This window comes from Drosophila navojoa, chromosome 2, assembly GCF_054131105.1.
Source record: "Drosophila navojoa isolate 15081-1374.11 chromosome 2, UAZ_NAV_1.0, whole genome shotgun sequence".
NCBI lineage: Eukaryota > Metazoa > Arthropoda > Insecta > Diptera > Drosophilidae > Drosophila > Drosophila navojoa.
In genome coordinates this window covers 3,973,683-3,991,794 of record NC_142890.1, presented here as the reverse complement: position 1 = coordinate 3,991,794, position 18,112 = coordinate 3,973,683, and the positions used below count along the sequence as shown (strand labels likewise).

General features: G+C 37.0%; 2 protein-coding genes across 2 annotated transcripts in view; both read right to left on the bottom strand.

The window, feature by feature from the left end:
• spg (dedicator of cytokinesis spg) overlaps positions 1–11,905 on the bottom strand; it is a 32,058-nt gene extending 20,153 nt beyond the window's left edge. The window contains exon 1 of the mRNA XM_018112278.3: positions 11,021–11,905. Coding sequence (XP_017967767.2) covers positions 11,021–11,054 — 34 coding nt within the window. The 5' untranslated portion in view covers positions 11,055–11,905. The remainder of the gene's footprint in view (positions 1–11,020) is intronic.
• A 1,020-nt stretch (positions 11,906–12,925) lies between these two features.
• The window catches only part of LOC108657725 (very long chain fatty acid elongase 7), a 14,442-nt gene continuing 9,255 nt past the window's right edge, over positions 12,926–18,112 (bottom strand). Inside the window, exon 6 of the mRNA XM_030383092.2 lies at positions 12,926–13,914. Within this exon, the coding sequence (XP_030238952.1) occupies positions 13,603–13,914 (312 nt within the window). The 3' untranslated portion in view covers positions 12,926–13,602. The remainder of the gene's footprint in view (positions 13,915–18,112) is intronic.

Below are 18,112 nucleotides of genomic sequence, written 5' to 3'. Positions count from 1 at the left end.
ACTTCAACTATAAATAGGCAAATGGCTCTGGAAACAAAATACGTTCGAGCATACATATCGGGAGGAGGGTGTTTGTGTGTGTCTCTCTCAAGGAGCAACAGCAGCAGCAGCAACAACAATTGCCACAAGCGGCACTTGGCAATTGAACACTTTTGCCTGCAATGAACAATAAAGAGAAGCTGCAGCTCTAGATGAAGTACGAGTTGAGGCTTCAGTAAGGGAAGCTGCTGCTGCTGCTGCTGCTGCTGCTGCTGCTGCTGCTGCTGCTGCTGCTGTTGCTGTTGCTGTTGCTTCTGCTGCTGCTGTTGATAAGTGGACGTATAAATCCGCAACGTGGCCGCCATGCTGGCCAATTACAAATGCCAGGCACGCAGTGGAGTCCGGGCGGCGCCGCAAGACCATGTTGTGGGGGTGTTACGTTGTCTGTGCGTGTGTGTGTGTGTGTGTGTGCGTGTGTATTTGTGTTTGTGCGCGCGCTGAAAGACAAACGAGCGAGCACGGCATGAGCATATCAACGAAAGGAGCTAATAAAACGCACAGCCAGACATATGAGAGATTGAGTGAGTAGAGGGGCGGCGGATGGATGGATGTACATATGTAAGTGCTATAAGTCTGTCCGTCTGTTCGCTCGTCTGTTTGTCTGTGTGTGTGTGTGTGTGTGTGCGCGTCTGTTGGTCTGTCTGTCATATGCAATGCTTCAATGCGATGAAAATGGGCAAACTGCTTCCTGTTGTTGCTGTTGCTGTTCTGGCATACCTTGTGCCCATTTCATACAGAAAGGGTATATTGAAATTGTAGAGGTTTAGTTCGAAAAATGTTTGGTATGTATCTTTAAATCTCAATTGAATTATTGGAGATAAAAGATGCTCAATTGTTGCTTTCTCTCTCTCTCCATGTCTTTAAGAATTCTCAATAATTATCCATTTGTAAAACTTCGTATATGTATATATATATTAAAAATTATACATACATATATTTAGAAGAAAGTAAAAAGAATGTAGCCTCAACCCTATTTAGATCTATAATCTATATAATATATAATCTCTTGGAAACTACAAAAGGTAGGAAATTTCCTCTCTATGCTCTTCACTTTCTCTCAGTGTATGTCCTAGCAGAGCACTTGCTAGTCGAGCAATATCTATTTGTTATTCCTCTGGCTGTGGCTGCCGTGCATTATGTTTGCCGCGTCTTTATCTGCGTCTTCCTGCTTTAGCGCTTTCGCTAGGAGCGTGGGGTCGTCGCATGACTTTTGCAACTGACTGTAGCCGGCTGAAGCCGGTGCCTGAGCTGGAGCCGTCGCCGTTGCCGTCGATGGAGATGGAGATGAAGCCACTGCTGATTTAAATGGATCTCAAGCTGCTAAATAGCTGAAATTTTATAATTTAAATGGATAAAGCAGCGAGGGAGGTGCTCTGAAGTTGAGCTTCGGCTTGAAGCAATTCAACTTGTGCTGCACAGCGACACTCAAGCAAATGAGCACACACACCACAGACACTACACACACACACACACATACACACAGCTGTGGCAGTTACGGGCAGGCACAGTGCCAACCAACCGTCGCACTATTTAGGTCAGTCACATTAGGCGGGCGTCGGGCTGGCAGGCAGCTAGCCAACGCCCCGCCCTACGAATCCAACACACACACACACATATGTGTACATACACTCGACAAAATTAAAGAATTTTATGCTTCAAGAAAAGTCTTTTAAGCAAAATTTTGAGTAACAAATTATTGGAATTTTTTTTAATTTTTTTTCTTTTTTATTTATAAGTATAAATTATATTGTATTATGCTGCAAATGATTTATTAGGTAAGATATTTTTCGACTTATTTTAAGTTAATTTAACCCCAATTAATACAATTTTTTTTTATTTTATTTATTTATCTTATTTCATAACAAGATAAGATAAACCGCTTCTTTATCACTAAGAAATCTAATTTTTTATCGTCAATTTAATAATCCTTAAGAAACATATGCACATATGAATCATAAATTCTCTATATAGTGCAAATTTAAGGTTTTTCGTTTCAAACAAAACTTTTTCCCGGTGTACTCTTCATATAAACCACCCCGTCCACCCACTAGCAAACGCGTTGAGAGCTCCGCATAATTCTAATGAGCATATTTTTTAGACATCAACGCGCATTTCATGAAAATGAGTAAAGAAATTTAATATTTCATTTCCCTAAAATAGTTGAGAATGACGGAGCTGGGGCCGCGGGAGATGGGCGGTGGTTAGTGCCCTGCCTAGAGGGCAGATAATTACCGTTGCCCTTTAATTGCGCTTTTGATAAAGTACTCGAGGCGCACAAATGGGATTTGCCAGAGTTTTACTTTGTTCATCAAAAACAAAGGCCACAGACAAAGACAGGAGCAGAGGGAGGGAGAGAGAGAGAGAGAGAGAGGGAGAGGGGGTTAGAGCAGCAGCAGCAAAACAGTCCAACAAGTCCGCAATGTCAACAAACGTATTTAAATAAAAAAGTCGTTAAGCCAAGTGCATGCGAAAAAAAAATACAAAACAAAAAGAAAAACAAACAGAAGAAAAACAGAATATGACACTAAAGGAAGAGCCAGAGCCAGCGACAGTTGGAAAATAATTTTAAATTAAATAAAAGAGCTGCTGCATTAGCGCAATGAGCGGCTCATATGCCTCTAGATAACATACATATACATATATGTATGTATGTATGTATGTGCATATGAGTGTGTGTGTATATCATATGAGCATAAGCACTACTATAAAATTGCTGGCAATTTCTTGTCTTTGTCTCTCTTGCTCTCTCTGCCCTTCTCGCTCAAGCTTATATGCAACTGCAAGAGGCATTCGGCACGTATTTGTGGCAACGTCATCAAATAGATTAAAACCAGAACATAATAGTCTCCATGATACTAACGATGTTGGGACACCCTTTCTGGGCAGGAAAAATCATGATTTCATATCAAAAAATTCATGATGATTCAGATTTGTATTCATGACGAAGCTGTAAAACTATGGACAATGAATATGAGTGAATCAGCTGGGAACTAAATCAACATGAATACGACTAAATCTACTTAAACTTAAACTTGTATACAAATATTTATGTATGTCTATATGTAACTATATAATTGATAATGTAAATTGAAATGTAAATCTGCTAAATGAAAATGTATATATGTACATATATGTATGATATATGTATGTATGTATTACTAAGCTTTCCTATATAAAATATGAATATCAAGTAGCAAAATAAATGAGAGCAATATGAGTACAAGTATGAATCATATTGAGGCATAATAAATCTGTAGAATATCACACGCATTCGTGAATGAGATTGTGAATGAATATGTATGTAGTATCTATTAATTAGAATGAAAATTGTTATGAATACGAAAAAAGAATATTAATGTTAATGAATGAATAGAAGTGAAAGTGAAAATGTGATCATAATGTGAATATAACTATGAATATGCATATGAATATGAATAAGAATAGGAATATGAATACGTATATGAATATGAAAATGAATGTGAAAAAGAATATAAATATAAATATACATATGAATATGAACATGAATATGATAATGAATATTAATATGAATATGAATACGAATATAAATATGAATATGAATATGAATATTAATATGAATATGAATACGAATACGTATATGAATACGAATATAAATATGAATATGAATACGAATATAAATATGAATATGAATACGAATATGAATATGGATATGAATATGAATACGTATATGAATATGTATAAGAATATGAATATGAGTATGAATGTTAATATGAATATGAATATGATTATTAATATGAATATGAATATGAGTATAAATATGAATATGAATGTGAAAATGAATATGAATACTAATATGAATACGAATATGAATATGAGTACGAATATGAATATGTATATGTACTAATACTAATATGTACTAATATGAATATGAATACGTATATGAATATGAATATTAATATGAATACGTATATGAATATTAATATGAATATGAGTATGAATATGAATATGATTTCAATTGTTAACAAATTCAAACGACAGTTTGAGTCTGAGAAATGAATATGAGTCCAGAGTGAATTGGCCCGCATCATTTGTCACAACATTCAAGTACAAACATAACAACGCCATTCAACAAAAGGGCATACAGTGCAGGGCAAGCGAATAATAGCACTGGGAGCTGACAAGCCACCATGGAGAATCTTCACACTTGACCCAAGTGCGCGTCGAGGGCTTAAGAATTTAATTAATTAATTGCGTTGTTTCACACACCGTTAAATTATGTCTGTGAGCGAGTGTGTGTGTGTGAGTGTGCGTGTGTAAGGTTGGGATGAGTTTGGGTCTCTAGAGCATAGGGAGTGACTAAATGGGTCAAACAACTGCCGGTGGGAAAAGAGTATGACGTAGTGTCTTTAAAAGCTTCAGCTTTAGAGATAGCCCACTATCAAAAAGTCTTTTCCAGTATTTATAAACATTCAAAGAGTTTAAAGCTCAAATTGTAAATAAACATAATGCTGCGAGTCTATCTACATATATGCAGTGCCTGATTCATCTATCGATGTCGAGTTACGTCTACAGGAAATGTGGCCTCAATGTCAATCAGATGTCATTAGAGTTGGCCGTTGAATACTTTTATAACGAACTGTTGTGCCAGACTCGCTTCCCTCTCGCTCACTCTGCTTCATACTCTGTTCCTCCCTCTCTCTCTCTCTCTCTCTCTTCCACTCTGGCGTCGCGAATCGAATGTAAAGTTCTTTACTGAACATTCTCCATTCTCTGGCTGATGAACAGCTTCTCATTATTGCAGCTGACATCGTATTTCCCTACTAACACACACACACGCAGATACACGTGCTCACATATGCATTCATACACATACACACATAATCATACACTCACATCACACATCACAATTTGAAAACGTGTTAGCATGCTGCTGAAACATGCAATATGCATTGCTATACCCTATATGTGGAGAGGGTATATTTGGTAGAGATCAAGATGAATGCGAGATCGACTTATAGGCAGAGCTTTTTATTTAAGTTCATTCTGCTTAAATTAAAATTAGGAAAATGTGAAAAGGGGATTAGATATAGGCAAATACTTATAAACGAATATTATCTAAAGAATTGAAATTAAAGGAAAGAAGAAGAAAGATTTAATTAATGTAAAAATAAATGTTTCTTAATCCGAGTCTTAACCTGGGAATTCTTCAGTAACATAATCTGCAAAACTAACTTTAATATTAAATACATAACACTCACTAAACACATTTCTCAGTACTATAGAAACTTCATTATTAAGCTAAGCTCTTGATTTCTGTACTTAGTTTAGACTTAACTCGTTTGTAAATTTATAGAGCATCAACTAGTCAATAGTCCCCTAAACTCTCTTAGGCCCCTCGCAATGCCATTTACTGCATTTGCGAATGTTAAATATGCGCAACGCAACCTATTTAATGTTTGCATATTTCAATGTAAATATGAAATTTGCGCAAATCTATGAAAATGCGAAAAGCCAAATGGAAGGCCGCAAATTAAATATTTGATTGGAAACGTTTGCACATTTATCAGGAGGGGCAGTCAACGGGAATTATTTAGGCAACTCTCCCACGATCCCCCCCAACTCCTTCGGCAATCCAACCAATCGGAATTGTCGATGGCGGAAGCCAGAAAGTGACACAGTTGTTAATTATTTATTTACAGTACTTGATGTCTGTTTGCCTAATGCTGAAGCTTATCTACATATACATATATTTTGATGAGTTCGGGCATTATTTATGTACGTATGTGCCTTATCGCCGGACCGTGTGGGGCTCGCGTCTGCCGTGAGGGTAATGTCTATCAGCTCTTAGGACTGCATTGACATTAATGCGAGGCATGACGTGAAACGTGCCTCATCCGGTTAACTGACTGATAATGCGCCCAAAGCAAATCGGAAGTGTCACATGTGTGTGTGCTCGTGTGTGTGTGTGTGTGTGTGTGTGCGTAGTTAATCATAGAAGTAGAAATTGACGCAGCACAAATCATAAATACAACGTTAAAGACAAATTATGGTAGGCCAAAATGTTGAAGCGAAGTCGAGGAACGTGGCACAGCCTGAGCACTGGGTGGCGGGGGCAGGCACAAGGGCAGAGGCGCGGTGGGGAGGGGCGGGCTTATAAAGTTGCCGCCAAGCATATTAAACAATGAATATGAATCAATTTAATGTGAGTGTTGAAGTGTGTGTGTGTGTGTGTAAGTATCTCTCTCTGTGTATGTGTGTGTGTGTGTGTGTGTGTGTGTGTGCGTGTATCTGTGTTTGCATAACAAAAAGGAAACGCTGCACAAATTTGTGCGCTGACTTCACACACACACACACTCACACTCACACACACCCATAGAGAATGAGGAACAGAGAGAGTTACGCAGCCACTGGCCAAATGCATAAAATGAATATTAAATTAAAGTTGAAAATGAATTTGCCCCCTAGTCGAGTAGCAGCAGCAGCAACAACAACAACAACAACAACAACAACGGAATTCGTTGGAAAAGGCATCGACTACATCCGGCCTGCGCCTGTCTACAAATTTTAACTTCTTCTGCTTCTGTTGCTGCTGCTTCTTCTTTTACTTTTAATGTTCCCTTTTTTATTTATTTTTTGGCAAAGTTGCGCTGAGAGTTTTCAGCGGCTGCTGCGGTCTGTGCCAATTCGCTGCGCACAGATGAAACTGCCCGCATTCAAACAACGAGCCAGCGGAGCCACCAGCCAGCGAGCCAGCAGGCATTGAGCCACCAGGCATCAGCTTCAGTTGCATGCAACCACCAAAAATTGTCGTTGACTAACTGCGTAATTGAGAATGGACGACATACAGAAGGAAATGCCATCAAGTGTGCCGCACTAGTCGATGCCCTGTAAACTTTAGCACAGCCTTAAGGCTGACTAAGCTCAACAGATGTGGGGAATATGCAACTGAGCAAATATCCATTTAGATCAGCCCATTTTATTTGGTGAATCATCAAAGTCTATATTATATACATATATTTAAATGACTAAAATATTCTTTACACTTATGTATATTTAAATTAAAATACTTTTATATACTAAATGTAATATATGCATATACTAAACACTACTATAGAGACTTATGTGTACTCTATATATGCTGGACATTTCCTATTTAGATATATGTATGTATAGGGATATATTATAACATGTAAAGATATACTACATATAGATTAGTATGCGACTTACTACATTTTTTACTAGAAATCAAAATTTAGTATTTTATTAAATGAGTTAGTTCATCTAACGACATAAGAAGAAATATATGTACAGAATAATAATATACAAATATTATAGTATATTATTATAGATAACAAATGAAATACATTATAATAATATACAAAATATGGCAAAATGTATTATATATAGTATGATATAATATACTTATCTAGTATACAAGTTTGATATTTAACAGAAAACTCATTGTAAAATAAGTGTTGAATAACAAGTATATATATATATATATACTTTATCAAGCATACAATATAAATACTTAAAGTGGAAATCTTACATAAGCATTTTACAGCAAAAATCTGTTTCGAAATTGAGTTCATGAACTGGACTTTAAGCTAAACAGTTGACTTAACTGTAAAATGAGCACTTTACATTTGCCGATTAGAATCGACAGAACAACTGCGCTAATTGGGTTTTTAGTTAGTTTCCCATATTCATTCATGAATACATCTGTTTCTAAATACTATACCATAAATATACTAAAAATACTATTTGAAAACATAAATTTTCTATTATTTTATATTATTAAACTTAATTTTTTTCATAGGTCTAAATATGTGGTTGTTCTCAATTCTTATTCTACCCGCACTCCCACTCATTTTTCAACTAGTTACAGGGTATACAAAAGCGCTGATTGGTTTACCCTGACAATGCTTACAATTGCTGCCCAAAAAAAAAAAAAAAAAAGAAGCAGAAACAGACAAAGAACGTGTGCCCGGGCCTGGAACTGTGGGACTGTGGGGCTGCGGCATGCGGATGTTAATGAAGTCATTGGCCAAGCGAAAGCTGCATGCGACCAGCACGTGGCAGATGACAGCCAGATCCGCAGTCGCCGCAGACCCCGTTTATTGTGCAAGGTTAGGGCGTTGTTCGCGCTGCCTGGACAACCAGCCGACCAGCCAGACAGCCAGACAGCCACACAGCCAGCCACTAATGGCGTTTACATTGCGTGGATGACAAGCCCCTGGGCTAAACTCTCGAACTGATGGCTGGCTGATTGATTTGTGTAAACTTTGACTGGCTGCCATGTCACAAATCAACAGCAATTGCATGGAATGTGGAAACTAGAGCAACAGCAGCAGCAGCAGTAGCAGTCGTAGAAGCAGTAGAAGTTGCAACAACAACATAAACAATACATTTGTAGATGACAACTACAGCTTATCGGGCACATGAGGCAAGCGGAAGTGAAGCTGCTGACCGGCCTTCAGATGCAGAGTTAGCGAGAGAGAGAGAGAGAGCGAGAGATAGAGAGAGAGAGAGAGAAAGAGAAAGAGAGAGAGAGAGAGAGAGAGAGAGAGAGATCCAGCTAGAGTGAAAGATTCTGTAACAGACATAGATAGAGAATGAGAGGCAGCAATGGCAAAGATTTAGAGAGGGAGAGAGAGAGTTGAGATACAGATAAAAGACCAGAGTATCTAGTAGAGCAGCTCTAGATGAAGATTGAATGACAAATTGAGATGCAGTAGAGGAGATGAGTGAGACTTATGGAGATGCAAAGAGCAGCTAGAGGGAAATAGATATCTATTCATCTATCTAGATAGATAGATAGATAGACAGAATATGGATAGATGGATATATAGATAGACAGAATCATAGATACATCGTTAGATATATAGATATATACATGCATAGTTAGATAGAGATATAGAGAAAGACAAAGACAAAGCGGGAGAAAGAGATAGAGGGAGAGAGTGAGAGATCTATTGTGGAAGATTTGGAAAAAATATAGATGCAGCTGGACAGGCAGATTCAGAGACAGCTAAGCAGGCAATTAATTACATTTAGAACTTGGGTCCAGCATTACATGGAGATTTACAGAAAGTGAGAGAGCGTTAACGATGGAGATTCAGAGATAGCTCAAGAAACAGCTGGAAAAACAAATTTAAAAGGAGCTCAGATTAGTGAATCAGAGGAAAGCAGCTCTAAATAGAGATTACGGGGCAGTTATTGAGGCATCTAGAAAGGCACCTAAATACAGAGACTCAGAGACAGCTTTAGGAGAGTCCATTAAGACATTAATGATTCAACGTCGAGTTCTTTAGACGCAATTGCCATTTGTTAAACGTTCGCATTAATGCGAAAACTGTGACAAAAGTGCTGATAATGTAAAAATATTATATATACATATATGAATAGACATATGTATATACAGACAAATACATATAAAACAGAAAAAACTCGACTGCGGAGAAAACACAATAAAAACAAAATCAGCAACAATGACAATGACAGTACAACAACATCAACAATAACATAAACAAAAGCAACTTTGCTGCAAGTTTAACATTTGTAAAAGTTGAGCACAAAATTCTTGCATATAAACGACGCCTGAATGCCCTTACTGAGTATGATTAAACGATGATAGATAGTGTATATCAAATTATTAAAGTTGCCAAATAAAAGCTTTTTGAAAGGGTTTATTATGTGCATTGATTTTTTAAATTAATTTCTCTTATTCTTAATCTGGCGAGATTAATTAAGATTAAAAATAATATAGTACGTGATTAAAAAGTAGTAAAGCGATAATGCTTTTGTTTTAGATATTGTACACATATAATGTTTAAAATGATTATGGAAAAGCGTATATATGTACATATATAACTTTAGTATAAATATTAGTCAAGTAGTTAGATTAGATTATGATAATACACTTATATAACTAGTATATGTTCTTAAAATATATAGCACTATATGTTATATTATACTATACTAACGCCCTAGTTTAAGCCATAAATGCATAGAAATACATACATACATATATATACTTTTTTTATATGCGATATATCTTTTTATTTCACACACTTAGCATAATGCTTCACTTTGAAAGGGTATAAAACGCCAGAGATTCGTTTTAATGTCTGCTAGCTTGGCTGTTAATTCATGTCATTCAAAGCTAGTCTCGAGTCTTATCAGAGAAACAAGTTTATGTTGCGATGGCAGTGTCACAATTACAGTGGCTGCCGCAACAACGTTGCCGCTTGCTGGGTAATTACAGTGGCATTTAAATTGGCAACACCTGGCACACGGCAGTGAGAGCTTGATGCCAATTGTGCTTGAGATAAGGCCAGGGGGGAGGCGGCGAGCAGCGATGGGCAAATGAAAACATAAACACATCAAATCGCAGCAGCAGCAGCAGCAGCAGCAACAACAACAACACGGCGAAGAGGAAGAACAACAGCAAACAGAAATCTCTTTGAGTTTCACGCTGCCAGCGAATAAAAAGCATAAAGAAACAAGTCAAAGAAGAAGAGGCGCAGAAAAGCGACAGCGACAGCGGCAGCGGCAGCGGCAGTGGCAGCGGGCATGCTATAAAAATAAGTAGAAAAATCGCTTTTCCGCCTTTCCGGCATGCCGCAACAGCGGCTGGCTGGGTGGGTGGATGACTAGGCAGGCGGCGAGGTGCCTGTGGGGGGTTGGGGTGCTGGGGTGGTTGCCTGTCTGTGATGCTGCACGGTGTTTCGCGGAAAAAACGGTGAATCAACGCATGGCTACAACAGCTACAAAAGCAACAATAACAGCAACAAAAGCCGTTGTAACTGTGCACGTGACGCATCGTCGCACGCCCGCCCCGCCCCGCCCCGCTTGCACACCCTAAATTACACCGGCTCAGGGGGTGCTGTTGAGCCCTGGCCAAAAGGCGAGGGATGTGACAGCCACATACACACACACACGCACACACACACACCCACACACCCACACACATCCACATTTGTTGAAAAGTTGTACTCACCGACGCCGTATTTGTTGTTCGACGGTATCCACATATTTTATTTATTTTTTTGTTATATCTCTGCTATGTGCTTCAGCTGCTTGGAATCCAATTGGAATATGGCTAACGCGAAGTGCAAGGCCACTCCCAAAGTGGTCGTCCGTCCTGCCGGTTAAGGCGCCTTTTTGCTTCTGTTATTTCTGTTGATTATTGTATTTTTTTATTTTTGCTTTCACGATTATGAATTCGCTGAACACATTTTTGTGTGTGCCTTTTGCATCTCACACACACACACACACGCACACGCATACACTTACACTTGCACGCGCGCGCAAGCAGCCACGCTCACACACACACAGACTCAAAAGTGTTGAACTTTTGCTTTTGCTTCTGTTGTCGTTGCTGCTGTTGTTGTTGTTGCTATTGCAGTTGTCGCGCGCCTTCTCGCTCGCACCTTGAACGACACTGACACTCGCCTTAGTTAATAACACTTAAACAAACGCGTCTACATTGTAGTTGTTTTTGTTACTTCTGTTGTCGTCGCGTCCATTGCGGAATTGGCAAATTGCTCAACAAGCAAGACCAACTGATAATCTAAGCTCTTATTGGAAGATGTAGTGGTTGCTTTTGTCACCCAATTTTTTCTTCTTTTTTTTTTGTTTTTATGCCCGTCACAAAATACGAAAATCAATATTCATTTTTTGGAGCTACTTCTGCTGTCGTTGATTTTGTCGGTGTTGCTCTTTTAAATAATTTTCTTCAACTATTTTTTTGACTTGCATTTGCTTCGTCTTTTAATTCAATTTGTTATATTTCGCTTTTGCTCTGCTTTTTGCACAACCGGAGCTCTCTCTCTCGCACAACCGAACTCGCGCAGCTGTCCAATAAGACTAACAGCCAGCTGTTAAAACAAGATAAACGGCCACTGTTGTTGCATGTTGGTGACTGTTAGATACCCTGGACAGTGCGTGCGCCTGCTACTTAACAGTAAATAGAGAAAGTTTGAATTTTTTGTTTGTGTATTTATATTACTTATTACGATTTAATAAATTTAAACTTCGTCACCCATATCACATTATTTCAACATTAAATGTTTACTAACGAATCAACGAAGTATAAAGACGGTTTGATATCAGCGCTAAAACTTCTGTTAATATTAACATACGAATTTTAAATTTAACATAGTGCTGTCGGCGGAATACAAAAACGCTATCGCAATTTTCTATGTGATAAGAACTTTCTAAGATATTATAAGCGGTTTAATGTATTTATAACATAATGTCTTAAGCTACTTATATAAATACAATTTGTATTTTAGAATTTATTAGCAACAGCATTTTTTTTGGATTATTTAATGTACGCAAATTTGGTTTGGTTGGCATCGGCATTTGTCTTCCAAGAGGGGAGAATTTTATCCGCCAGGTGGTGGGGCATTTTCGAATAGTCATCTTTTATAGTGGGCAGCTCAATTTAATGTACCTCTAGCGAAAAATACGGGAAACAAAACTGCGCTTATAATGTATGTTGATTTCGAAAAGGTGCAAAGATGAGCTAGTTGCTCACCATCTGTCGGCCAAACATATAACTCACAAAGATTGTATTAGGTGTGAAGTTGGCTGCGCTAAATCAGTTTAGCAATGTACACAACCGATGTGAGTTACGGTTGTTTAATCTAGTATGGACATGATCCCCGCCTAAGTCTAGACACACACCATAATCAAATATACTTTCAGGTTTTTTATTTCAGTTTCTTGTGTATTTAGTTTTTATTAAAATGTTAAATAAAAGAAGTAGTCGTATATATGTGCTTGGGCAACACACCTTCTTCACGCTTTGTCACGTTCATTTATGTTTTTGCTTTGGAAAAGCCGCCCCATCTTTGTCCATTTAATCAGGCAACGCAAGCAAATGAATTGGTTTCGTGGCTTTGTTGTTGTTCTTTTATATTTGTCTTAACTTTTATTATTGCTCTGTTTGTTCGTTCGCATTTTGTAACTAAGACTAGTTGGCTTACAGCTACGGCTTAACGGCTACAAATATTTAACATTTAACATTTACAAAATCTATTTACAAAACTCACAAATTACACATTACAATTAACACTTAGCAGTTACGTTTGCCAAACTGAGCTAATTAGACATATTTATACATATATATTTTTGTATATATATATCTCAGATTCTTAATTAGATGACTTATACTTAGACTTAAGATCATTAAATTTGACCCAGTTCTAGAAAGTTTCTCTTAGCTACAATGACAAGCAATCAAGCAAAGTTTCTATATGGTCAAACAGAAAAAAAATTACCAGACATATATCATTTATCATTAATCTTTATCTTTATGTTTATGTATTGCATAAGCCCTGGCTTAAATTCTGGCTGAATTTGTTAGGCTTCTATTCGTGTTCCTTAGGCATTTCTGTGCTGTTCTAGCTAAACATTTTTATGGCTCCCCATTCGAATTAAAATTAAACCTTTGTACCGAAAACTAACTCCAAATCTAAATTTTGATATCCTTTTTTTTTTGTTCTTTTTTGCCAGCTTGTTGAACCAACACCAATTTGTATTGCATTTTGCAGATCTGTGCAGCATCCTTGGCTCTTACAGCGCCTTCAGTTTGTGCGCCAGGATTTGCTCCTCCTGCTGCAGCTGCTGCTTATCCTTTGGCAGTTCGTTGCTGTTGTTGTTGTTGCCGTCAGCTAACGCCGTCAGTTGCTGCTGCTGCTGCTGCTTCTGCTGCTGCTCCAGCTGCTGTGCTTTGGTCTTCCTGTAGCTCTGCATATAGAAGTTCATGAAGAGGCAGAAGAATATGGATGCATTGATCAGCAGCAGCGTCGATATGAACTTCGAGAACTGGCACTGGCTGCTGAAGAGTGCGCGCGTCGTGTGCACAATGCAAAGCACAAACTGCGCCTGTGTGTGAGAGAGAGAGTGGAGGAGTGGGAGAGTGGTAGGGAGTTTTATTATTATATATACTTAAAATCATATTCAATAATCATATAGGCTTTGGATGTGTTTTGCGTGCCGTGTGCAGCGTGTGAAGTTAACGAGCAAATTGTCAACTATAGTGGGAATTTCTATAGTGGGAATATGTCAATGCGAGCTGAAAGCGTGGGCGTGGCCTGTCTAGTAATTGAAGGAGCACAGTAAATGAAATAGTTACGCGTTTACCTATACCTAAATGTATATAAAGGCTCATAAATAAATATATGTATGTACATATATTATAGATTCAAATGAAATCGCATCATGGCTGCCAATGTCTCTTAGATGTCACATCAAGTTAATTGAGTTGCTGCTGCTTTCACCTTAAGACACATCAAGTCATCTAATTTTAGCCCTGAGAGCATAGCTAGACCCCGGCATATTTTAATTGCTCGCCAAATGCGAATCAAATGGCAAATTGCCCGTTTCATGGAGCATAATCACCCTTGAGCGTTGGCAATGGCAATCAAAATGCGTTCGCAAGCGCAGCTTCAGTTAGCTAGCTAGCTATTTATTGTCAAGCATACGTACGTACACTGGAAGAAATATCCAGACACATTTGGATTTGCATGCAAATGATCGCTAAATGCTTGCTATTGTTTAAGCAGCGTTGGGCGTGACTGACTAGGAGATACCCTTACTTTGGGGGGCTGCAAATGGGCGATCTCTTATGGATTTATTTGCTTGCATAAATTTAATCCTCTTAGCTTTTATTGTCTTCAAGTGAAAGTATAGATTGCTATCCAGTATATAAATATTCACACTTTTTTTTTAATTTGCATGCAAATGTTCTCTAGATGCTTGTTATTGTTTAATCAGCCAACTGTCGCGAATTTAGTGGGGAATGATTGACTAGAAGATATCCTTACTTGATCGTATAAAGAAAAAATATATGCTTAAGCTAGTTAAAATATGTCGATAGCTGAACTTGGACTCTATGCATTCAGCTTTTCATGTTGAATATGCATGTATATATATGTTCTATATACCTATCTATATTGCATGGGATATGCCATGGCCTGCATGACTCCCATCCCCAACTAATACAAGCTTTTCAAATGAAATCAAGTTCACTCAAGTTTTGAATGCCAAAACCTAAACAGCAAATCTCTAAAGAATAACAAAGAGTGAAATAAATTGAAATTGAAATCTCTAATCTCTAAAGAATAACCATAAACTGTCCCATAAACAATATGTTTTATGGCCAGACTGTTATTTATTCGAGTGTATCGCTGCTATAGCATAAAGTTGGCAGCATTAAGCAACACTTTGATCTGGCAATTGGCGCTAATAACTGTTATGCGATAGGTAGTCAAGTGCGCCCACTGCCTGCTTGTCTGGCGCTGACTTTGACGTGGCGAGTTCGTTGCCTAAGTCTTTCGATAGCTGCTTCCATTGACCTTTCGGGTGACACCGCCTAAGTGTTTGCGTATGTCGCTGCCCACCAATTAAGATAGCTGCTATTGATATTGTTAACAGTCAATTGATTGATGCATATTCATATTTCTATTAGCTAAAGCGTCGTGAAGGCAACGCCGTAGCAAATGCACGGCACACGCCCACAAGCCGCCCCGTTTTGTATTTGTATTTGTATTTGTATTTTTTTAATATTTTTTTCTACTCTCTTGTTTTATTTAGTTTTTGCTTTTGTTGCGTTTTTTTATGACCTACAAAGAACGAGCCACATGTTGTTGGTCAACCAAGCGCTGCAAGTTTCCATTAACACAGCGCCACAGAGCGCTGCAAAGTCAGCGCAGCCAACAACACGAAACACTGCCACACAGCAGTGGGCCAGCAGTTGGCTTGACCAAAAAAAAAAAAAAAAAAAAAAAAACAAAAAACACTCGATTTTTTTTTTCGTTTTCGTTTTCGTTTTGGCCAAATGCGATTTTGGCTTCAGGCATACATCAACGCTTAAATGCTTCATTACACACGCCAATGCAATTGTCCATAGCTGTGTGTGTGTGTGTGTGTTTGTACAAGTGCATTTGAGTGCACGGTGGGCTTTTGTATGAAAAGAATGGCTTAGTCAGACATGGCACGGATAATTGTTGGCCTTTATGTAAACGGAAGCGGCTAGAAAATAATCATTGAGAATCGCATAGATATGCTTTAAAAGAGATTTGTATTATAAGAAAAACTCAAGAGCCTTAAGGTTAAACTGCAATTAATTAGAAAATGCATATCTATTATATACACATTGTATCTAGATTTATATCGGAAGCGGATGGAAAACCTTTATTGAGAATCGAACTGATTTATGATTTAGAAAAGATTTGTTTTAATACAAGAGCTCAGAGAACTTTTTAGTTAAAGGTTAAACTACAACTAACTCGTAAATTGAACCATATTATATATGTGTATTCCTATTGTATAATTTCTGAATTCCGATATCTTTTATAACTTCATAGACAGTACACTTAGTCAACTACTCTTGAGTAGCATTTAACGCAGTGACCTTCAGCAGACACGAAATTAAAAAAATAACTCTAGTCAGAAACTTGAGCTCAATTTTTTGGTATTTAGAGCCAATGAGAGAGTTCAGCTAGAAATCTCGTTTTTTGGCTATAAAAAAAAATAAAAATAAAAATAAAATAAAATAAAATAACTGGATTAAATGTACAAAAATTTGGCTTAATAAATAAATATGCAAATTTAATTTTTCGTAATTTGTCGTTATTTTATTTATTTTTTTTTTTTTCTATAGTTTTTAGGCAGCTATCAAAAATTGATTTAATGCATGCATAAAAGATATATATATAAAAATATTTTTTTAACTCGAAATTTTAGTTCAAGTATATGTATTATTTAGCCTACTTTAACTGGTTTTTTTTTTAGCATCATGTTCGCTTACAAAATTTGCTACATTTATCTAGCTAGGCCTACATAAGTCTGTTCTACTATTGCCCATATAATTGTCCGTTTGTTTGAATAAATTTAATTAGGTTAAAGGGAGTTTAGGAAGTTATATAGGTTAATAAATTGACTTGTGTGCGTTTAGGAGGTAGTATTAAGTAGAGCAGAGCAGAGCTCTTGCTGTTTTTTTTTTTAATAGCGAGCACAAATGTGTCGACCTCTCGATGATCGCTCAGCGGGATCTCGTGCCAGCTCATTTAATGCGCTAGCTGGGCCTGCTCCTCTTTGATCTAGAGAAATTAAAGTCAGTACGAATTGAAGCTTAGAAGTGAATACTCTGGAAGAGATTACAAGTTGCATTTTTGTTTTTCATCCAGGAGCATTGGAGTGCCTGGTCCTGGACGCCCTGATTGTGGAACACCCACAATGGGAGTGATGAATTGAATAAGTATTTGTATTAAAGGCGTTAAGGTAGGTGGAGAACTAGTATAAGGAATAAAATTTAACTAAAGTAAGTTGTATAAGGAATAAATTCAAACTAAATATTGCATTTAATTATATATATTACATTACATCAAGATTAAACCAAATAGGAGGGGGAAAGATGTGAATACATAAAATACAGATAAATTTTATACTAGTATGCTGAGTTATGCTTATTAGAGCTATGCTAATCAATAAAAGTACTATAGCTTACAGTTTGAGAGCTAGAAATGGAGACTGTATCTTTTCTTTGATCTACAGATCTATTTATGGAATATTTATGCAGCAGAGAGCAAAAGAGTCTTTTCAATTTTATATAGGTTTTAAGTAAACTAATAAGATATATAATAATTCTTTAAAAATTTTACTTATCACAATAGTAATTATTGGAGCTTTAACCAGATTAACTGTATGTTCCTGGTTAGGAGCTTGGCTCAGAAATTAATTTATTAACTTGTACTCCCCTTATCTCTTAGAAGTGGATTTTAAATTATTTCAATCTTTAGAGAAATAATTTCAAATTTAAAATTAATAAATAATTTCAAATTTAAAATGATTTCGATAAATAATTTAAAATGTAAAATTATTCCTATCTCTATAGAAATAATTTCAAATCTACTGAAGCTTCTCTAAAATAAATTTCTAGCGCAAGCTCTTGCTTCAATAGTTTTAGTATTTTCCGTAATTTTATTAACATTTCTTATTGGCATTCTTATAGAGCTATAGGCTAATAGCTCAACTATGCTTAAAGAGCTCTCTAGTAATGCCATTGCAATTGAAACTTTTT